The sequence below is a fragment of the Numenius arquata genome, chromosome 11 (assembly GCF_964106895.1).
Source record: "Numenius arquata chromosome 11, bNumArq3.hap1.1, whole genome shotgun sequence".
Lineage (NCBI taxonomy): Eukaryota > Metazoa > Chordata > Aves > Charadriiformes > Scolopacidae > Numenius > Numenius arquata.
In genome coordinates, this window is record NC_133586.1 from 44484515 (window position 1) to 44507922 (window position 23408).

General features: G+C 51.7%; 1 protein-coding gene across 1 annotated transcript in view; it reads left to right on the forward strand.

The window, feature by feature from the left end:
* The window catches only part of ARHGAP26 (Rho GTPase activating protein 26), a 137840-nt gene that overhangs the window by 42947 nt on the left and 71485 nt on the right, over nucleotides 1–23408 (forward strand). The window contains exon 12 of the mRNA XM_074156467.1: nucleotides 19309–19345. Coding sequence (XP_074012568.1) covers nucleotides 19309–19345 — 37 coding nt within the window. The remainder of the gene's footprint in view (nucleotides 1–19308; nucleotides 19346–23408) is intronic.

Here is a 23408-nt window from a genome sequence, read left to right on the forward strand (position 1 = left end):
TTGGTAAAAATGTTTGTTAACGCCAGGTGAGAGGTGGATCTAGGCAGGCTGTTTGGTGAATGCTGGAAAGCACGTGCTGGGCTTAGTCAACCAACTTCCTTTTGAAACGTGCAGCGGTCAGGAAGGAGGTCAGGAAGGTGGTGTGTGTTGAGGGTGCTGCTCTCTACGTCAGGTTAAAGGGTTTCGTTGGGGATTACCGCCAGGAATCATAGATCCATTGGGTAATTCAGGCAGGACAGGACCTTGGGAGGTTTCTGGTCCAGCTGGTTGCTTGGGGTGTTATCCGGTCGGGTGCTGCGAGCATCCGAGGGAGGAGACTGCGCAGCGCCCCCAGGGCTCCAGCTCTGCTGCTTCACCATTCTCCTGACACCCAGTCTGAGCCTCTCCTGTTTCAATTTACACCTATTGTCCCTTGTCCCGCTGCCAGGCAGAGCTGTGAGGAGCCTTGCTCTGTCTTTCCGATGCCCTTCCTCGCAGGAAGGGTGCCATCAGGTCCCCACCAAGCTTTTCCTTCTCCAAGCTGAATAAATGCTGCTCCCTAACAGGCCATGTGCTGTGTGGCTTGGACCTACCTCTGATGGTGATCACAGCTCTCTGCCACCTTAGTTTCCTCCCTGTGGCAAAATTGTGCTCCTGGGACAGAAATGTTCAGTTGCACCTGAGCTGTACCCTTTCCAAGAAGAGGCATTGTGGGAGGTGCAGGCACAAAGGGAAAAAGGGACTGAATGCATGTTGTGTGCGCAGTTCAGCTTCTGCTCCCTTTTTCTATCCTGTGTTGAGAAGGGAGCCTTGTCTGGGAGAGCCAGCCTGCTCCTCACCACGGTTCTCCAGTGGATGTCCCTGCCCTGGGGCTGCTGCAGTGGGAGGACACTCGGGTGTAGGACCTACCAACCTCTCCAGCTCCATCCTGCAAGCTGTCTCGTTCCCTCCGACATTACCCCCTGCCTTGGTTCTGTGGTGGCACCTGCAGACAGGATGATACTTTCAATTTCTTCAGAAAGAAAATGTGCATTCTTGCTCCTGGTCCAAATCAAGCCCCGTCCCCCTCCAGCCCGCTCACCTACTTCCCTCTGCCTCGCCTCCACGGGGAATTCTGGTTGCCTGGATGTGAAACCCAGTCACCTGCAGTGGGAGCTGCGTGAATACGGTCACCCACTTGCATTTCGACCCGCTGATGTTTTCGGGATTTAGCCCAACAGCAGAGCCAGGCTGTTATGTGTTATGTTAGGATTGAGTTGCAGAAGTGCAGCCAGAGCTTTTCCGTGTTTGTAAAGCGCTGTACATGCGAAAGGCGCTATGAAGTAACAGACGCGGGACAGCCTGGATTATCCTGTTTCAGCATCTGGTTCTGTGAACTCCTTCAAAAACACACAGGTCTTGTGCTGCCGCCTGCGTATTTGTATTCTTCCCTATCATGCCCATCAGCTCAGGGTAGCTTGTTCATCCTGCACGTCAAGGATTGCTGCTGCGCGTTAATGCAATACCTCATGGCACTTAAATGCTAATGGCGTTTAAACCTGGCCTTCCAGGTGTGGTGTGGGAGCCATGGGAATGGAGCCTGTAGGGAAATGGATCCGAGAGGTATTTTCCTGACGAAGATGGTGCATGTTGACAGACAAGGCAGCTCCTCGATCCCTCAGAAGTGGAGTTGTTGATCTGTTCTGTTTGGGTTCTCATCTTGCAACACCAGGGTGTGGGGTGTTACCTGCTCCGCAGAGATTTCCTTGAGCAAGAGACAGGGATTTAACCTTTGAACTCCTAGAAATATCAATTCTATGCTTTGACTACATTTCTGTAACTGAAAAACCCCTGCTGGAGAGAATGTCTGGTTTTCCTTTGATTTGAATATTGAGTGTGGGAAAGATTGGCACGGTGGGGACAGTGATTCCGTGTGCAAATTCAGGCAGTGGAGAGATTAAAGTGGACTGGAGTTTGTTTCTTAATTATAATTAAAAAACTAAAACCAAATGTTGTATTACATTCTAGGAAGATCTAAATGTAGAATGTGGGCTACATTAGCCAAGACATTTGTCACAACTTGAAAAGATTTATTATACATCTTGCAGTCAAAGCAGTCTCCAGATAGCTATCATCAGTCTGTTAACTCTTACCACTGTTACTAATTTGACTAAAAACCCTGCCTTGACTTTGGGTTTTCGTTTATATTACAGAAGCTGGAAGTAGAAGAAAATGCCAATTCTGTAACAGAGCAGTTGCATTCGTTTTTGTTAAGATAATCGGGATAACTTTCCCATGGTTTTTCTCCCCTCTGGTGCTGCAGTTTGCAAATGTCTATGGTGGGGGCCGGAGTGATTCCCAAACTTCACTGGAGCCCGAGCGCAGGGTAAAAGCGGTGTTGGCTCTTGGCAGCGGCGGCTGCAGGACTGAGAGAGGCACAAATTAGGCTGTTTGCTTTGTGGCAAAGAACTGAACAAGATAAGCATTTTAGTCAGGTTGTGGCTTTGCTTGCCAAGTCTGCAGCGAGCGTGCCAGCCCAGAGAGAGATGTTGGTGTCAGCGGTTCCTGCTCTTACCTTCCGAGCAGGTGGGAAATCTTAGAAATCATCCTCACATCAGGGAGGGCAGCCGTGGGGTACTGGGTGGGAAGTGTTTGGCACGTGAAAACCTTTCTCCAGGAAAGTGAGCCTCGTGATGTGAGGGTAGAGAGAGGGTTAAGGGTGTGAAACGTGTTAGATCGTATCCCCATTTAGCTGCATTAATCCGTTGTCCATAACCTTGAGTGGTGATGGAGAAGTTAATGTTAAATGGCAAAGGCAACAGCCTGTGATTCTGTCAGAGGAAATAAGACAGGGATGGGGTCTGAGCAGTGCTGTTCTGGCACTCGTATCGTGCTGCCCTTTGCTCGATTTGTTTTGTTTTTCTTTTCTGTTCTTTAAAGCAATACAAGTCTATAAAAATCCATCCCGCATTTGGTACCGGAGTTGGTGGTGTTAGTGCCATGTAGTCGAGTGCGCTGCGGGCTGGGGACGAGCAGTCGGTCCCGTGCCCCTGCAGGGCAGGGGGGGAGGTCTCTGAAATGGAGACACATCGGGCGGTGCTGTCTCCTTTACTCCTGCTCCCCTTGCCCTCTCTTCAGTTCTTCAGCATAATCTGCAAGTTCACAGGGGCAAGACAACATCCGAAGTCCCTTGCATGCTTCAGGGGGCTCAAGGCTGGTCACTGAATGGAAAGGCAGCACTGCAGGGGCTGGGGGGTTTTGTCCTGGGACCTCCCAGGGGTTGGACCTGTTGGGAAAGGCCCTGTTCCTCTTGGCACTCGCGTGACTTAGTCCTTGGGTGATGAAGCTCCATCCTCCGGAAAGCAAATAAGGTTTCTGCTCCCGTTCTGGAAGGCAATTGCAGGACCCTGACCTAGACATCAGAGTGATGTCTAGAAACCTCCCCAGGGTTTCCCACACACCCAGGTCTAGTCGTGTCTGCTCCTCTGTGTGAGGACACTGGGCTGCAGGGCCACCAAGCTCATGGAGCTGAGGGCCGTGGGGGACAGTCGGATGGTAGCTGTGGTGTCTGGGTTTCGTGCCGGGCACTGAGATGCCGTGTTCACCTTCCCAACCAGGGGCTGGGCCTGGCTGGAAATGCCATGCTGTTTGTCAGTGCTGGGAACTCGCGGTGTTCAGAAGTGGTTACAGCTGAATTAATGGAAGCCCGGAGGGCAAGATCCACATTTTTGAGATATTATGGAGACACTTAAACTCTCTTAGACCTTCCCTAGGTGCCAGAGGTCTGCAGCCACCAGCAGCCCTTTGCTGAAAGCATTCTTCTGCCTAGATGTGCCGCTCCATTGCTTGGGCAAGGAGCCCCCGGCGCCCACTCCTGGCCCTCACTTCAACAGTATGCTTTATCCATCTTGTCCGTAATTTCTTTCCCTCCGTTTGAGCCCAAACCAAACTCTTTCTTAGCCTTCAGACAAGACCTGGTGGCAACCTGTAGCTATAGGTGATGGCTTGGAGTTTGTGGCGGGTCTGTTGTTTATTAGCCTAATGAAATTAAGTGCCAGGTGAGGTCAGCATGTCTAAGAGCCTGTGGACCTGCACCCGGAGTCTTTCTTTGGTGGCAGGAGGGTCTGATATTGCCCGGTTTTGCAGGGTGCTGAGGGCTCTTGCTTGCAGCCAGCAGGAGCTCAGGGCGATCAGACATGTCATGGTGGGCGTGAAGGACTCCATTCCCTTTCTGCAGCCGCCTCCGGGCTCCCGGCCATGACTCAGCTCAGCTAACTCCTCCTCGGCTCTATGGCTGTGTGGGCCACCCTGGCCTTGGCTGGGGCTGTGGCGGCCACCCTGGTGCCAGTTGACCGGCTGGGGTTGGACCTCAGGTGGTGGGTGCCACCTCTGCTGGGTGGGGAGCGGAGGTGGGTCCCCCGGCCCCGTGGGCCTGCGGGCGGCACAAAATGGAGCAGGGTGGTGTGTGTGGGGAGGCCGTACTGGCCGCTCTCCACTAGATGGCAAGCTGAGACCAGCCCGCTCATTGCACTTGTGTCTCAGCGGGGACCGGGGCAGCCCCCCATGTCACCAGGGGCTCTGTGGGGCGTGGGGGGCTGCCCTGGACCCCCGGGATTGGGGGAGCACCGTGCCCCCTGCAGCTGGGTTGCCCGTCCCTGCTGTCCCCATCCCGGGCTCTTTGTGCTGCACAGCCCAGGGAAAGCGCTCACTTCCCGGTTTTATCCCCAAAACCTGTCACAGCCCAAAATCACAGCCACTTCCCTCCCCTGTTCCTCTTGTCTTCCTTCTCCTGCTGCCCCAAAATGAGTAATTGATAATTTTGGGGGGCAGGCAGCGTTTAGTTGCAGTAAACTGTGGGGAGGTGAGGGCAGACCTTCATAACTTGTAAGATCTCTTGGCTTTTCCCTCCATCCCTCCCCAGACATGGGGGTCCGTCCCGCTCCCTGTCCCTCCATGGCCTGAGGAGGCTGGGTGCTCCCGTGGTGACCACTGCCACCATCTTGTCCCACTCGGGTTTGGGGCCTTCCAGGGGTCCTTGATGTGGGGGCCATGGTGTCCTGCTCTGGTGGGGCCTGCTCCCTCCTCCGGGCTGGTCCATGGTGGTGACTGATTTGGTTTGGTGTGAGGAACAAGAGGGAAATAGCCGGCAGCTGGCAGCACGGCCGCCGGTCAGCAGCTCTGCACCCCACTGCCGGCTGGCGACCACGGGGCTGGAGCCTTCCCCATGGCGTCTCTCCCCGTCCGGCAGCTGCGCGGCGGCGCTGGAGCTCGGCCGGCGTTGCTGCTCTGGAAATGTTGTGTTGTGTTTTTGTAGCAAACCCCAGCGTAACAACAAAGCCCAGCCTCGCATTCCTGTCCAACAGGCAGCACCCTCGCCTCCCGCCTCCTCCTCCGATATTGCTTCTGGGAATTCTTTCTGAAATTGTTTTTCATTTTCCTTGTCTAATTATACAAAATGGTGAGAGATTAATTTCCCAGTGGAAATGATGTCTTTTGAACTCAATCCAGTGCTTTCAACCTTGACATTCCTGTCATTTTGGCTCATTCAAAAAATAAATTAACTTGAAGGACTTCAGTCCCAACACCCGCGCTGCCATGGGGGGACGGTGGGGCACCGGCCGCACACCTTCCCGGCCTTCTCCTCTTGTGTTGGGACTTGCTGCGACCTGCAGATCTGCTTTATCGTTCTAATTCATCTCCTTTCCAACTCCTCGGATGTCAGTTTCTTCTTCTATATTGGTTTTGGTACTGCGCTCATACCTCTGTAGCGAAGTGTTCCCAGCAGAGATTGAAAACCCCTCTTTGATGGAGACGGGGACCAGCGGTTTGGGCGCAGGGTGCAGTGTTTGCAGCTGCTGCCACACCAGCGTCAGGTGAGGCTCAGGGACACACCACTACAGCTCCTGATAACACCAGCCATGCTTTTCCCTGAGGGCACTGGCTGTGAATCATTTGTCACTGAGACAGGACATGGAGCTGCTGGAGCGGGACCAGAGGAGGCCAGGGAGATGCTGGGAGGGCTGGAGCCCCTCTGCTGTGAGGACAGGCTGAGAGAGTTGGGGGGGTTCAGCCTGGAGAAGAGAAGGCTCCGGGGAGACCTTAGAGCCCCTTCCAGTCCCTCAAGGGGCTCCAGGAAAGCTGGGGAGGGACTTGATGAGGGAGGGGAGCCATAGGAGGAGGGGGAAGGGTTTGACACTGAAAGAGGGGAGATTGAGACGAGATGTGGGGAAGAACTTCTTTGGTGTGAGGGTGGTGAGAGCCTGGCCCAGGTTGCCCAGAGAAGCTGTGGCTGCCCCATCCCTGGAGGGGTTCAAGGCCAGGCTGGAGGGGGCTTGGAGCAATCTGGTCTGGTGGGAGGTGTCCCTGCCCAGGGCAGGGGGTGGCACTGGGTTCTCTTTAAGGTCCCTTCCAACCCAAACCATCCTGTGATTCTGTGACTCTAAAAGTGAATTATCAGAAACAGTAGAAGAATCGGAACGTCTTTGACTACAGATGGTGGTCTTTGGCTCTTTTCTCTTTGCCTGTGGGCGAGATGTTGGAGTGATCATCTCATTTGCTCTTCTGGTGCTCTCAGGGGTTTAGTCCCTGTCTGTCTCTTCAGCTTGTTTCCCTGCAGCCTTTTCCATGATGACCTTTTTACCCCCTCGATCCCACAGACATGTGTTTCTGTGGGCTTTCCAGAGAAAGATGGTTATTTGTGTATGCTTTATCTTGAAGTTTTTTCATGGCCTTCGTCCTATCCGGGTTTGTTTGCTTATGGCAAATTCGTTCTTTCTGTTGTTTTCCATGACCTGACTCATTCCAGTTGCTGCTTCTCCATCTCCCTGTCTCTCTGTCTTTGCTGAACAGAACATTTTTTCCCCCACTCTGCCTCCTCTCAATCCCTTAAGTTTCTATTGTTTGCTTTTTCTCTTTGCCTCTAATCTGTTCCCCGACCCAGACAACCCAGTGAACTTTCCCTGAACTGAAGCCGCAGTCTTGCCCGTGCTCTCGCACCACCTGGGAGCATCCAAGCTGCCTCCAAGAGGACACCTCTCTCTCGGTGGAGGTACGTCCATCACCACTGGCTGCACCGATGGTGAGCCCCGCTGCCAGCTTGGCGGCAAAACCTGGCCCAGTGAAGCCCCTGCTTGGCTTTTTTTGCATCTCACAGTTCAAGATTTTTGCCAAAAAAGTTCCTTGTCCTTTTTGTGGACAGGGTGGTGGAAGAGGATACTCAGAGAATCAGCCTGAGCTTTCAGACCAAATGATAACCTGGTCTAGTGGAAGGTGTCCCTGCCCATGGTTAGATCTAGATGATTTTTAAGGTCCCTTCCAACTCTAAAGATTCTATGATTCTATGATAATTTGTCACATTCCATCTTAGTTTTTGCATCCCATGCTCTTAGAGCTGTTCCCTTTTTCTCCCTCTCCTGTTTTGTAACCTATTTTAAGCCCATAATAGTAGTAACTTTACATTGAGCTTTTATTTTGTTTCTAAAGCACTTATGCCAGTGAGGTCCTAAGCCTTGACTTCAGGCTTTTATTTACGGTTCCAGCAAACGCTGGTTCGGTGGTTGATAGCTCACCCAGCCAGAATCGCTGCTCCTTCAGGATGACAATTTTTTGTCCTTTAGTTAAGAAGCAGTTTGGGTCATAAAGAGAAGGATGCCGAGAGAAGCATTCTAGATCATCTTAAAGAGAGAAAAGAGCCCCCTGGACTGCTTTTACACACCTAAAAGTACTGTCTCCCATCCACTTTCAGAAAGTTTGTGACCTGTTGTCTTTCTTCTGGCTCTATTGTTGGGGACATCCAGGAGTGGCTCCTGCCTCTGGTTTTCATCTCCTGTGCATGAACGCCTCATCATTCCTTTAATGCATTCTTTGCTGTAGCCAGCTTTGCCGCGGCACTCTTCATTGTCATCTGTGCTGCACAAGTTCACAGAATCACGGAATGGTCGGGGTTGGAAGGGACCTCTGGAGATCATCCAGTCCAACCCCATGCCAGAGCAGGGTCACCCAGAGCAGGTTGCACAGGAACGTGTCCAGGCAGGGTTTGAATGTCTCTAGAGAAGGAGACTCCACCACCTCTCAGGGCATCCTCTTCCAAAGCTCTAACACCCTCAAAGTAAAAGTTTTTCCTCATGTTGAGATGGAACTTCCCGTGTTCCAGTTTGTGGAATGAAAATGGTCTTGCCTCAGAGATGTTACAGCCTTGGCGTTCAACCACCAGCCATTGTTCGGAGCAACTGGGCAGTGTAAAACCTCTTTTCACAGAGGAGGAGCGCGAGGCATGTCTGTGCTACAGTTATTTTAAAAATAAAGATGACACTGTCATTTAAAATTAGGTTGGTTTTTGATGTGTGCAGGCTCCTCGTTCGTCAGTAGATGTTGGGAGGAGGAAGGGTGTGTATGCTTGCGGGAGAGAGGGAGCGCGAGAAGCTGGCCGGGCTCCAGCGCTGATAGCTGGCGGAGGAGGATGTGCGAGCTGTTGCTCAAGCATCCTAGAAAACTTTAGGGGAAGCTGTTAAACTAGTAGAAGTTTTCACTTTTAATCAGTCACTTGAGTGGTCTGACCATATGTGCTCTGCTGGACTTGCTTAAAAATGCTGCTTTGTGAAACTTTAAGCGCTTTAGTTATTCCAAAAATGTATTTTTCTAAACCAGTTGACCTTTAGTTACATTATTCTAGAGGCTGCTGGGTATCTAACATGCTTTGTTCCCCATCGCTTCCGCCTACCCCCTTATTTTTTCCGCCCCAAACTGCCTGCTGCTCGATTTCCTTTTAGAATTTGGACATGGTGGGTTGATAGTTTGGCCCAGGTAATTTTTTTCCTTCGTTTGGCCCAGGTAATTTTTCCCCGAGGTGACGACCACGGCGGGTTATGCAAGTGCGCTGAGCTAAGCAGCCCAGCTGGCTGGCGGGCAGCCCGGCCAGCCTCGGCTTCGGAGCCTCTGGGGAATGCCTGCACTTGTAATAAAACGTGGGCTTGTTTTTAATTAGAACCATCATTTAGTTCAGCTTGGAGAGAGGCAGAAGAGCAAGGACCCGTGTAGAGGACTCAAGCCCCCAGATGCTTCACTTTTGATAGATTTATTTTTATATTTTTTTTTTTTCCCTTTTAATCAGGCTCAGGCATTGGTGTAAGTTCTGAGCTGAAATTTCTGCTGGGAGGAAGGAGGGGGAGAGGGAAAAGAGGGAAGGGAGGTGGGGGGTGGCTCCGACTGCAATGCATTAGTTCAGTGCTGAACAGTATGTTGGGAGGGAAGGAAGGAGGGAAGGGAGGAAGGAAGGAAGGAAGAAAGGAGCTGCCAGGGACCCTGGGCCACCCTCTTCCAAATGAACAGCCCTCGCTTGAATGACATAAACCAGCATTTCGCAGCGGGTTGCTGCTGCCCTGCCAAGTCTTTCGCTTGGGAAGCGAGGCATGTTTTTTCCTCCCCTCCCCCTGCAGGGAGGTTTGCAGGGATGTGGGCTGGGAAAGATCTCCCTCCTATCTGTGTCGTTCTGGCTTGGAGAGCAAGGAAGGTTATTTCTAGCCACAACACAGTGCAGCCCAGCTCTGAAAATCCTGCTTGTAGTATGAAAACCTGGCTCTCGGACAGAAATAGAACAGGGTTGATAAGGCAGAGCCAGAAACAAGGGCTGATTTCATCAAAGTTGCCAGGTGTCCTGCTTTTAACAAGGAAATATGCTTTTTTGTACATGAGCCTTCCTGCTCTGTGCTCTCCTGGCATCCTGCGACTGGGCTGTGTCCCAATGTAGGAGCTCTGCAACGGTGTGCCAAAGCTCGCTCAGGTGCCGAGGATCTTGCCTGGCATGGGGTGGAGCTGTGCCGATCTCACTCTTTTCTTTTTCTTCCTTCGTTCCTTCCTTTTTCCCCCTTGCCTGTGGCTGCAGGTTATATGGTGTCCTGCCCACCTCATCTCATGAAGGGACCCCCAAGTGCCCGGAGGCTCTGGCCCGGCTCTGGGCATTCCTGTGCACACTGTGGGGATGTTTCTCTGCGGAGATGGGACTGAGTAACATGCTGGGAACCTGCAGCCAAGAGAATAGCCCCTGTCCTTCTGGGGTGTCGTGGTGTGGCACCTCATCACGTACAGCTCTGGGTGTCAGCAGGCAGGTTTTGGGTAGGACAGCAGGGGTGGAGAGGTGGTCTCTGTCTCCAAGGGCTGGAGCTGGCTCAGGGTGTGCTTCCATACACAGTTCCATCCACATCTGGGCAGCTGTGGGGAGAGGGAAGCCTCTACCCACGTCTCCATCCTCAACTGGATGTGGCCCCTCACAACAAGACAGACTTTGAGATGCTGGAGCATGTCCAGAGAAGGACAACGGAGCTGGTGAGGGGTCTGGAGCACGTGTCTTGTGAGGAGCGGGTGTGGGAGCTGGGGGTGTTCAGCCTGGAGAAAAGGAGGCTGAGGGGAGACCTTCTCACTCTCTACAACTCCCTGAAAGGAGGGTGTAGCCAGGGGGGGTCGGTCTCTTCTCCCAAGGAACAGGCCATGAGACAAGAGGAAACGGCCTCAAGTTGCACCAGGGGAGGTTTAGGATGGATATTGGGAAAAAATTCTTCGCTGAAAGGGTTGTGAAGCCTTGGAAGAGGCTGCCCAGGGCAGTGGTGGAGTCACCAACCCTGGAGGTATTTAAAAACCGGGCAGAGGTGGTGCTGAGGGACATGGGTCAGTGGTGGGTTTGTCAGTGTTGGGTTGATGGTTGGACTCCATGATCTGGAAGGTCCCTTCCAACCCAGACCATTCTATGATTCTATGATTTTTACTGTTCAGTCTCTGTTTCTTTGGTGCTGGACCAAATGTTTGTGTGCCCATGCTGTGAATCTGATCTGGCTGCAGACTGTCAAGTCCTAGTAATCCTAATAACTGGCTTGATAAATTGATTTTTGGGTGGATGGGGCTCCTTGTGGTCTGTGTAGGTGCTAGCACTGTCTTTGCTGGTGGGAGAGCGTGGCTGCGAGCTTGCTGAGGGCAGGACGGTTCCCTTCATGTGAGATAAACTGGAGCCAGCTGTGAAACTGGCTGACAGCGTCGTGCTGCTGGCCAGGGAGCCGAGCGGGGCTACCACAACCTCCTGTGGACACACAGGCGCGAAGACATGGGGCGTTTGGCCCGCTTTGGGGCTCTGGTACCTGCCTGCCTGTAGGAGGACACGGCAGGAGCATCACTGTGGCAGCAAGAGCAGCAAAATGATTCTCAAAGTGTTCCTGGCAAGGGAAACACGTGCCTGGGGAGTTTTCAGAACATCTTCTGGGGCTCCTTGGGGCAAGGTGCCGTCTGTCTATGGGGCATCGCCTTCTTCCCTCTGTCCTCCTCTGATGGGGGAAAGCAAAGCCCAGGAGCCACCTCTCTGGTGTCACTCCCAAGGGAAAGGTGCTCGAGGGCTGTGTGACCGAGCGTGGGGCGGTGGTGAGGGCTGTAGGTGCCTGCCTTTGTGAAGGCCACTGTTGGCAAAACCGTGGAAAAGGCAGAACTGCAGTAACAGCCACATGAAGAGAAAAGTGAGAGCTAAGGTGCCTGGCCAGAAGAATCGGGTAATCCACAGGTTGGCCTTTCTCAGGAGTCCCTGACGGTGCTTGCATCTGACAGCGGTTTGAGGAGATAAATCCTTACAGTCTTCCCAGTCAGAGAAAATGTGCCACCCCTATCTGCTAAAAGTAGGCTTGAAAATACTGTTTTTTCACTTTCTTTTTCTCCTGAATTGCTCTGGAAATAATGAGGCATTTGGCGGTAAAAACAGCAGAAACAAAATAATGCCTTTTAATCTTTTAAACTGGATGTGCTCAATAATTCGCTGAAGTTTTGCTCTCTTGAAGTCACTTTGGGTTACCCAAGATCTCCATGAAAAACCTATTTGTCGTCATTTACAGCACAGAGGGGGTTTTTGTGTGCTGCCAAAGCTGTGAGTGAATGCAAGGCTTCTCTGGCCTTCTCCTGAGGGCACACGAGCACTGTGCAACACCATCCTGAAGGGATTTTTGTCCAGGCGTTGCAGGGTAATGTTCATAAACCTTTTCCTTAATGGCTGCTGCTTTGCGGGCTTCCGACTCCTTGCGTAGCATTGGAAGCAAATTCTCCAGGGCTCATCTTGGTGCTGTGTCTGCTCATCTCAGTTTCTGTTGTGCACTGAAGGGGACAGGGACTTTAGGATCTGGACTGCGGGGATCGGGTACATCACTGGTGTCCAAGTGGGGAAGAGGTTAAGAGAACAGCCTTGTTCCAAGTGGATGTTCTGTTATCTCACACAGGGCAATGAAATGGGTAGGAAAAGGGATGTACAAGAGTCCCAGCACGTGGTTCCCGGGGCTGGGCTGCAGCTTTGGGGTGCTGCCGACACCACCCCGCCTACAACCATCTGAGTCAGGCGGAGTGACTGGACTCCAGTCTGCATGCTGGTTTTCACCCCGTTTTCCCTTTTCCTTTATAAAAAAAAGTTGCAAAACACCCGTGTCAAATGTCTGTGCTGCTCCTGCCCATGGCTTCACAACCTGTCCCGGGGTGGCTGGCAAGCCAGTTGGGCTACTGATTCTGAGGGAATATAATGATTTCTATTTATACTCTTTTGGCTTGTGCATCTTCTGAGCTGAAAGTTGAAAAACTCGCTCATGGTTGTTTTGAGGATTTCTGAATATGAATCACGAGGAAATTGCATAATGCTGCAGCATTTCCTCCTATTGCTCAGGACTCTACAAACACGGCGCTCCTCCAGGGAGACCAAGGAAATCTGGCAGGACTGGCCCGTTTGGGCAGTAGTGTTAGTCTAAATGGAAAGTCTGGGTTGAAGGGTAGGTCCCAGCACTAGCAGAAGGAGCCCAAGGTGGAAACTTCCGTGCAGGGCATGGCCTGGGTGACTGAAACGGTGGGTTCCTTCTCAAACGGCAATTCCTCTGTCTGTGGCTGCAAAACAGGGCTGCTGGCGTTGGGTAAGGTGTTCTGCAAATCACTGCCACCTCCGAGAAGCTCGACAGTTCTTTCCTCTAGATTTTAGCCGTTTGGGCAGAATTTCATGCTGATGTTGGAACCTGGAAGATTTTGGGAACTGTGCTGAATACCATGCAGCCTCTGAGGGACACAGCTTAGCTTGGGCCATTTTGAATTTTAAATAGTAACAATTAATAAATATTTTTATATAAAGGATGTGTGCACACATACAATTGCCATATGAAAGCACAGTTAATTTAATTGTGGAAGTTAATAGACATCATGGGGACCCAGCGTGAACCCTGAAATGAGGAAATAAACATAAAATTACTCACCATCTTCTTTTCTTACTTCCCTTTCCAAACCCCAGCTACTTCCTTTCCCTTTTCTTTTCCCACAATCCAGTTTCATCCCAACCAACCCACGTACCTGTTTGCTCTTTGCATTCTCAGGTGTGCAATTTTTTTAGGATCAGGTTGGAAAACTGAGGGATTGGATTCTTTTTGGTCTATCTGTGCACGAGCAGATGGCGGCACCCGGCCGTGAATGGTGGCTGTAGAAGTATTTCATGCTACAGGTGGTGGCTGCTGGAGGGTTTTTGATTATGGAAATCCACAGTTTATGTTTTTATTACCCTCCAGTGTAGGTACTTATATGTAGTAATGACAGGGATGAAGTTTGAGGGGGGCACGGAGAGAATCCAGTGGTCATCATGCCTTCTTCTGCCCATACTTTGGTCCACGTGGTGTTGGAGACAGGAGTCGAGGAGCAGGGCTTGGCGTTGCTCCCTGGGTGCTCTGTTCTGGCCAGCACACCCTTGAGCATCGTGAGCCTCTTGGTCATCTCTGTAAAACTATTGCCTCTGCAACACATAGTGTATATTTGGTGAAATATTTCACCAGGAAGAATTAACTTGTTCTTTGATAAATTGTCTTCAATATTGAGTTAATAGTTGAGCACAGTGCAAGTGTTCCAGGGGAGAAATTTTAGCTTTGCAGGAAAATTTCAAAATAATAATGAATTGCAATTTCTGTTGTGCTCTTATAAAATTCATGCTTCTGGATTACTTACAGATGAATCTCATAATTTTTCAATAATAGGGTGCAAAGGCATTGTTTTAAGCCTCTGAATAGCAGTGATTCTGCAGAAATGAGGCACCAGTAGCTTCCTCTAAAACAGGTACGATCTGGTTTTGTTCAGGATATGTGAGCAGCTGCAGTATGAATTTAGAAAACTAAGTTCAAGGCATCAAGGTCTGCACATTTTGCACTAGGTTAATATATATTTTTTCTATTCATATCACTTCTGAAACTACCTAGTAAAGACTTTTTGGCTCTGGAGATACCATCAGACGGGACTAATTAGTGAGAGAGTGATGTTGGAGCGATGGGGGTGCTGCAGGGTAGGGATTTGTCTCCGGGTTAGTCACTAGCCCCAGTTTGGGTGAGTTTTATAACTGAGCCTGTTCCCACGGGCGGAACGCGGGACACGAGCCCTTCGCCGCGCAGCACAGGCTTTACTCGCTCGAATTTCCTACCCCTTCTCTGTGACTAATACTGAAAAGTGAAAGAAGATTTTTACTTCGTGAGAAGCTCTCTGGTTTTGGGTCTGTTTTCTCCAGAGTGTGTTAACAACAGGAAAACAGTGTGTGTGCATATACAAATACACCTATTTTATGGTGTTTTGTCACCTGGCTTTGTCCAGGGCAACGTGTGTGTCTGCAGGATGGCCTGTCTGTCCCTGTCCTGTTCTCAGCACACCCCCACCATGCTGTTTGTGCACAGACGTGCAAGAGAGAGGATTTGGGGAGGGGGAAAGAAATATATCTGCCCCTCTCTTCAAATCCAGTGCTTGGCGGTTGTTTGGAAGAGGTCTTTGAAGGCCTTGTGCTCCCAGCCTGGGAGCCTGGGTGGCCATCTCTCCTGATAGTTCTCCTGGGACAGACATGGCCCCAGCTGTGGGTCTCAGCACCGCGCATCCCCCCCAGCCACGGCAGTGTCCCTGAGCCCCCATGCAGCCCGTGCCCCCATGATGCCCGTCTGTGTGCCGCAGGCAGTGAGCCTGGGCAGGGGTGGAGATCTCACAACTGTTTTCTGGAGTGGGGCCAGAGGAGGCCACGGAGACGCTGGGAGGGCTGGAGCCCCTCTGCTGTGAGGACAGGCTGAGAGAGTTGGGGGGTTCAGGCTGGAGAAGATAAGGCTCCGGGGAGACCTTAGAGCCCCTTCCAGCCCCTCAAGGGGCTCCAGGAAAGCTGGGGAGGGACTCTGGATGAGGGAGGGGAGCCATAGGAGGAGGGGGAAGGGTTTGACACTGAAAGAGGGGAGATTGAGCTGAGATGTGGGGAAGAACCTCTTTGCTGTGAGGGTGGTGAGAGCCTGGCCCAGGTTGCCCAGAGAAGCTGTGGCTGCCCCATCCCTGGAAACATTCCAGATCAAGTTGGATGTGGCTCTGAGCAACCTGGTTTAGTTAAAGATGTCCCTGCCCAGGGCAGGGGGTGGCACTGGATGGTCTTTAAGATCCCTTCCAACCCAACCTATTCTATGATTCTATATCAAGAGATACTTGCAGGCAGAGGCTCTGTGTGGCTGGCGGGCAGTGGTGGATCGTTGCCTGTGCAGATTCAAACATGGTGAAGGAGGACTACCTGTGGTCTCCACACTGGCTGCACCCACAGACCAGTGCAGTGGTGGGCTGAGATTTTCCATATGCTGGATTTATAACTTTCTGCGGTGCTGTGAAGATGAATTGACAGCGTAACAGCGTGGTGGAGTTCCAAGGAGGATGTCGTAGAGTAAAAATGCTCCTGTCTGAACAATCTGCAACTTTATTTTTGTCAGTAATCAATGGAGACTTGGGTTTAATGAACAGTAAGAACCTCTTTAAGATTCAGCACGCTTTCGCAGGGGGAAAGGTTGGTCCATCAACTGGCTGACTTGCATATGAGCCTTAATCTTAAAATGCATCCTTGTGCTTTAAGCCCTGCATATTATCGAAGCTCTTCTGGAAAGAGTGGAATATTAATATCCGTAAAGGGGAGCTGGGCAGGAGTGACCTTTGCCGTGCCAAGACCCCGAGGGTCTCTGCGGGCTGGGCCAGCCTTGCCGAAGGGCAGGATTTTGACAGCGGGGCAGATGACGGCCCTTGGGGTTACTCTTGGACCTCTTACACAGCAGAGCTTTCTTCAAACTTGGAAACTTTCTCTTATCCTAAAAAAATCTCTCTCTGCGAAAGGCTTGAGGCGGTGTAGGAAAAGAATTTCTTTTTAAAAGCAGTGTTTTTCTTGGAAAAGGAAGTGATATTACAGAATTGGGGCTGGGTTAAAACCCTGATGTTGTGGAGTGTTGTTAATGGTTTAACACACTGACAATGGATAAAAGGTTTGTCCTTAACAAGATGGATGTAGGATGACAGTATCTCCTTGTTTTATGGTTGCATAGTTGACCTCTGCATGAAATTTCCTTTTCACTGTGTGCATACTTTGCAATTAATGGCATAAGCATATTGTGTTTCCTTGTCTGTCCTTTTCCCTTTTTTTTTTTTAAAGAACAGTCTCTGATGATTAACAACCTCTCTATTGTTTGGTGTAACCAAACTGGAAGAGCAAATCTGCAGGCAGACGCATTTTTCACTGTCGCTGATGCGCTGTGCAGCATCCCTTGAGCTGCGTGAGTGGTCCCTCAGGCCTGGGCAGCAGAGGAAGCCACTGGGAGAAGGACAGGAGGTAGAATCTGGGCCAGGAAGCGTGTCCAGTGCTGGAGCAAATGCCTGAAACCTGGGTTGACCCAGGAGAATTGGAAAATATTCAGGTGTCCCCAGCACAGGAGCTGGTGTGCGCCCAGCAAGGGCAGTGGCTGGGCTGGGATCGCAGCCCCAGGCGAAGCAGGGGGCTGGCAGGGTGGGCTTCTTGGCTAGTAACCTGGCTGTAAGTGGAAAGCAAAGCTTTAAGAGCTGCCTCACTCTTATTGTATATATTATTAACCTACATGTCTGGGGTGAGTCAGGGCGGAGTGACGAACTTGAATCTAACATGCTCTGGGCAATCCTGCTTCAGCAGGGGAGTTGGACTAGATGATCTCTATGGTCCCTTCCAACTCTAAAAATTCAGTGAAATTCAGTGAAGGATCCTGAGGAAGGGCTGTGCATCTCCAAACCTTTGAATCAGACTTACCTCAAGCTGTGTCCCTGGTCCCCTCAATGGGTCCTCGACAGAGGTGCTGAAGTTGGAGAGAAGGACTTCTTTAGGGAAGGCTGACTTCACGGCCAGGGCTACCAGGCGGCACCACTGGCGGAGGAGCCTGCTGTTGGTTTCCTTCCCTCTTTTCGCTTATTTTATTTTCTTGGTATAAACACTGTTCCTGGAGGAAAACTCACTTGCTGACTACAGCTGGTTTTGCTGCTGAATCATCCCCCAGTTTCCAGATGTGAGATGATGGATTTCTCCTGCAAACAAAAACCTCTGCTTTGCCTTGCGTTGCATAGCTGGGTGCCTGGGAGGGGGAGAGGGAAGGTTCTCCTTGGGAAGGGTTCCAGAAAGAGTGGGAATTAGTGGTGAGGGGGTCAGTCTCTGCTCAGACCCTCAGTTTTGAGCTGCACTGTAAGATTTTGCTTCCCCAAGCACGTCCTGGGTGGTGGGGCTGATTCACCCCTCTGGCTGGTGCCGTGCTGTGGATGGCATTGAGGGACAGGTCTCCCTCTGTTAAACCTGTAGGAGACACATGAACCGGGTCATTGCATTCTTTAATGCTGACGAAGCTCCCTCATTAAGCTCACTGCCCTGACTGGCAGTGCAGCCGGCATGTGGGGCGAAGCTGCTCGTGTCCTCGTTGCCACCACAGAGTTGTCCATGAAGCTGCTGCTTCGGTGGTTCTGTGTAAGGCTGGGACCACGGCTGGTGGTGGGAGAGCACAGAACAGCCCGTGTTTTGATGACCTCCATGAAGGGCATCTGTTTAAGTGGCCTAACCGTGATGTGCTATGTTACAGCGTTTTTGTGGGGTTTTTGGTATGGGTAATGGGGATCTTGGGCTGGTGATGGGGCTCCCAGGGTGAGCATGGTGGCGAGGGCTGCTGTGGGCAGCAGCGTGTGTGCCCGGCTGCCGCTGGCACCGGTCCTTTGAGGACATCGTACTGTCACCTTCCCGGCCTCGTGCTTCTGCTGGAGCTCTCAGGGCACATCCCGACAGCAGGGACCCCACTGGAAGCGCACAGACCCTCGCACCCAGGGGCAGCGTCTGAGTCTCTGTCCTCAGTGTTAATATCATTAATTAGAAGGCTGCAGTGGGGAAGGTGGAGAAACGCCTGCCTGCGGATCCAAGCCTCTCCTCCTCCCCGCTCCCCTCGCCTGTGTCGGCCGTTGCTGCCTTCTGTGTTGCTATCAACATCGCCTTTGGAAACTTTCCTTCCCCGCTTGCTATTTCTGGAGGTGGCATGTGATTAAATCAGCTCCCTGCGCGTCGCTGCCGGTGGAAGGGGGCTCCCGGCTTTGTTCCCGGCAGAGGAAGGGTGTGCACAGCCTGCACAGCCCTTTTTTCCTGTTCGAAGGGATGCTGCCACGCTCGGCTCCAGCTTCTGATGCTGGTGGAGCCGCCGGGGTGTGTGTGTGTGTTTCTGTTGGGGCTCTGGCTTGATGAAGGATTATTTGAAAACATTTTACTCTGTTGAGCCTGAGAAATACAACCTGTCTGAAGGCTGATCTCCTTACAGCCACGGTTCTCATTATGCTGGGCTTTTAAAGCATCCTCAGACTGTGATTAAAACCTTCTGCAGTTGTTTTTCCCCTTTTTCTGTATCCACTGAAACATTACTTTGCTCTAAAGCAGCCAAGCTGTAGTAGTGATCAGGACAGGAGGAAGAGCATGGATATTTGAGGACAGGAGAGTCTTGGGATGAAGCCCCAGCCTTGGCTCAGAGGGTGGCTCTGTCCCCGGCAGCGCTGGATGCATCACCTCATCCTTCTGCATTTCACGTCCTCTCTAAATTAATGACATTTCTTTTCCTCTCTTACTTGTTGCTTGACTCATTCATTCAGGCTGTAAGTACTTGTGAGGGTGGCCTCCTCCTCCTTGCCTGAGTCGCACCTACCAGATGTTGCTGTAATGCCCAGAAGATGTAAAGGGAATTGTCTGCTTTGCTCTAAGTTTATATCCTCATGTGTGTCTTTGAGAAGAGCAGAGAGGAGAGAATTCCTACCTGCGTTTTGTTTAAAAGTGCCATTAATTTCTGTTTTTACCTAGTCCACCCCATTTGCATTCTCTTGTTTTAAGAACTGTCCTGGTGGCGACCTGAGGTTTCGAATCCAGAAGGCTGTGATGATCGTTGGGGAGGTTGAGGGAGGTCCTCCTGAGAGCTGTTGCCAGTCGGGGGTGACACCAGACGTGTCAGCAGCCCCTTCCCAGGTGGAGCCAGGGTCTTCATAAGACTTTCTTCTTGTGTTTTCCAGGTCTACAACTCAAACAAGGACAACCAAAGCGAAGGCAGTAAGTATTTCTTTCCACAGCAGATCCTGAGAAGGAGGCAGTGCTGGGTGGGGTGTGCAGACATTGGTGGGTCAGCAGGAAAGGCTGAGTTGCCGGCAGTGGGGACACCGGGCTGTGCTGTGCTCCCCTGGGCCAGGGGTGGTGTGGGGTGACGGGGCTCGGTGTGGGCACTGCAGGGTGGCCCCAGGGAGGAGCTGGATCTGCCACCTAGCAGGGAACTGGTGCAGAAACTTGGTGTTGGGACGTGGGACCATGGAAAGCGGTGCCAAGACATTGCTCTGGCACTTCGGGGTGCGTCCCCTCCAGCCTGTCCTGCACCCTGGTGTCCCCAGGCTGCAGCGGTGGTGCAGGGGCTGCTGGCATGTCCCAGGGCCAACTTATCACAGCCAACGTCTGGAGGTGGCATCTTAGACCAACCAGCTCTTCTTTCTGAACCACAGAATGTGGAGGATGAACAGGCCTTTCCCAAAGGGGAACTGGAGCAAAAATATAAAGAGTAGGGAGGTCCCACCTGATCGGGATTGTCAACAAGAGCCCCTAAAAAAAAAAAATGCTGTTTGTATTGTAGTTTGGGCAATCAAAGACTTGAGTCAAGAAAGCACTTGTTTTTCTTGTTAGAGGAGTGGTTGCACCTGGTCCTGGCTCTTACGTCCTGTATTTGAAAACCCTTAATTGAGCCATTTCCCAGTAGGTTTGAATTGCCATAATTGCAATACTCAAAACTCTGATCCCTTCCCTCCTTCCCCCAAAGTCATCGGTCACACGGGAGCCCAGCCTGGGTTGATGGTTAGTAAATAGTTCATTTTTACGCTGCCTCAGACAGGGCATTTTCATCTTGAGTAGAAGCATTTTTCTCATAATAATAGGTATAATTTGCAGATAATGTTCCTCGCACCCATTTTCAGCCCTTGCACAAAACAGTCTCTTTCCTCCTTTCTCCTCTTTCTCCGCTGTGGCTTCTCCCTTCTCTGCTGGTCCTCCATGTCGTCAGCCCTGCATCCATCTCATCCCCGTGTTTTCCTCTTGGCTTTGTGTGCCCCAGATGGTCCTCGCAGAGTTAAATGGTCCTCGCACTGGTGAAGGACAGGATGGCTGATGCCCCAGCTGGATGTGAAGTCTGCTTAGAACAGCTCTGTCTTTTCTCCATTTTACAGAGGGGAAAAATGAGTTTTTTGAGGCAGAAACAGCAGGCCTTGCTCGACTGTCCTGTCCTGGCCATGCCCTGTCACTGCTCCCTGTCCCTGCACCCAGCCTCAGGCTCTGCCAGGGCTATATGTGGTGATTTGGCTCCAAGAAACATGTTAAAATAACCCTTTTCTAAACTTTGTTGAGGGGTGATGCAAAAGCAAAGAAAACATTAGGGATGGGGGCGGGAGGAAAGATTGGTGAAGCAATTGGTGAAGTAATTACTGCTTCTGAAAGCAGCGCTTGTCAAACCGCGACCTTCCCATCTTACGTGCTGTCAGCCAGATATTCTCCTGGGGCTGTGACTTAGCCTGGAGTCATCCTGCAGAGTAACGGCGGCTCTTTTAGAGATGGTAAGAGCTTGAGTCAAGTGTGCCCATGACCTTCCCAGGGTTATTTGTATTGTCTGATCCCGGTCTTCAGCTGCCAAGCTTGCAACGAACCCCAGGTGGGGGCTCCTAAATGCCTTTTTAAGGTTTCCTTGGGTAAGGGCTGGGTGATGGTTCTCCACCCGGGCTCTTCACTGCTATTTCTGTGCCCTGAGCCTGGTCTTCTACTCGTGGTTACTTGTGCACAGCCTCATCAAGGGCCCGCGTTGGCAGAGGTGTGGGCAGCACTATGCTCACCCGCAGGTGCCTAAATAGCTTATCTTCCTGGGTTTTCCACGTGTCGGAGGGGAGCGTCTCGCTCCGTGGGGCTGTCGGGGTGATGCTCAGGAGGGTCTGAGCGGTGCTGCTGGTTCCTGCTGCTCCTGCCCATGGCGGAGGGCTGCTGCGGGTGCCTTCCCCAGCCAGCCCGTGGATGCATCCCTCGCTGGAGGCTGGTGGCTTTGAGGAGAAAGCCGGTTTGTCCCCAGGCTGCGGCAGCTCCTGTGTCGGTTCCCAGCCTGTGCCCTTTGGAAGGTTGTTCGTTGTGCCGGTGGTGGCTGCAGCCCCCGCGCCGCCGTGCCTCTCTCTCAGCGCCAGGCAAAGGGTAGCGAGACGTGGATGAAGACACCAAATGCCAAGTTTCTCCCCACTTGTCTTCACCAGCTGAGAGTGAAGCTGCGGTTTCATCAGCTGAGGAGGCTTCGGTGAAGTTTATCTTATAGTGCCTCTTCCATTTTGATGCTCCGTCTTAAACATGAGAAGAATGCTCCTTGTCTGCTCTGTAGACCCTTCTCTCCCCGCTTTGGGGGACCCTCGGCTGGAGGCTCCTTATGTAGCAGTGTTCCCGAGCCGTCTGGTGGCAATTATCTTCCCATACGCCTCCGACTGGGGCTGCCACTGGTATGCTCAGACATCTGACTCTGCTTTAGCCCTCATTAAAGCCATGTCTGCAGCGAACTGCTTGCCTCACCAGCTACACTTAAAATTGATTCCGAGACTGGCTTTTTGCCACGCGGCCCTTGATTCGGGAGCTTCCTATAAGGGCTGGAAATGAGTGCAATGATTGAGTGGAGTCCGGATGCAATTCCTGACCCCGAAAGCCTGTATCCCTCCACTTCCTGCCTGCACTTATGTTAGTCTGAGAGAGACTGGCGGTGCTGTAGCGAGGGCTGCTTTTTGGCCACTATCTAATTTTGCAGAGTTTTTGGGTTTTACATCCTGCTGTGTGGCCAGATGGCCATCGGCCTACAGGGTGATTTATCGTAATCTTCTTTGGGAGCCGGGAGGAAGCGGTGCCGAGCGGTGGGGGCGAGGGGGTGTCAGTGAACCGCGAGAGCCAGATGAATTTAGATGCACTAGTTTGCAAACCGGGAGGACTTGCCCTGCTCTGGGGAAACAAATCCTCCAGGCCATTTGTGCTTATTGCATGGAAAATTACAGAAGAACTCCTTTCCCTTCCCCTCCCCACCATCTCCCTCTCCTTTTTCCATATCCTCTTGGTTCCCTGTTAGTTCAGGACCCCTTCAAAAGCTGTCTTTGTTTTCATAAGCTCTTCATAGACCTCGAGTCCCTGGACTGCCCTGTCTGCTGGTGTGCTTTTTTTGGTGGCCTGGCCCTCCCCAGCAACCTTCGTTTCCCAATCTTGGCCGCTCGCTGGTCATTGGAGACTTGAAGTAAGACTTGAAAACTCATTTCTCTCTGGTCTCTGCTTCTTGGTTTCTCCCTTCCTCCGTGGCTCTTAATTCCATAAGGTCTTTGAGAGAACTCATACCAGTAATCACCGTGGCACGGCATGGAGACGCATGGTGGGGTCAGCACAAGAGCTTGCTTTGACTGATGCGCACACAGCTGGAGCTGCCTGAGGCTGAATGGAGCTGATTCCGTCTTCTTCCCCCCTTACCCATGCTCTGATATGCCATATCAGGGTAAAGGAAAGGTATTAATGGATTAAATAGAAATAATCTGCTCGGCAAAAATAGACCAGGATGAGACCAGCTCAGTAGCACTAGACATATGATGCAACGTGAAGGTCAGATAAGTGTGTATGTGTGTGTGTGCAACAGTGCATTGCCTTTGCTGATGGGAATGGGTTGGCACTTAAATTGTGAGGCAGAGCGCCTGAAATGGTGAACTCTGTTGGCTGAACAGCACTCTGCAGGAAAACCGAAGCATCAGGGTCATGGCCAGTATGAAGCCAAGGTGAATAAGACCAGGGTTTTCCTGCACAAAAGGGTTTCTATGCCCTTTTGGTGTGGTTTCCTGCTTCTCAGGTACCCCCGTGCTTGTGTTTATCAGTGGTGTGGGGTAGGGTAGGCTGTGCCCCACTGATCGAGGGCTGGTTTCATGCAGCATCTGCGCTTGGAGTGGTTGGGAGTGGTGCTGGAGAGCCCTCCCCGTGCCCAGCAAAGGGCTCTGGAGCTTCTGTATATTCGCACATCCTATGGCACAGGCATCCTGCAACTTGTGTGCTTATGTTGGCTCCGCTCCTCGGTGTGCTTGCCCAGAAAAAT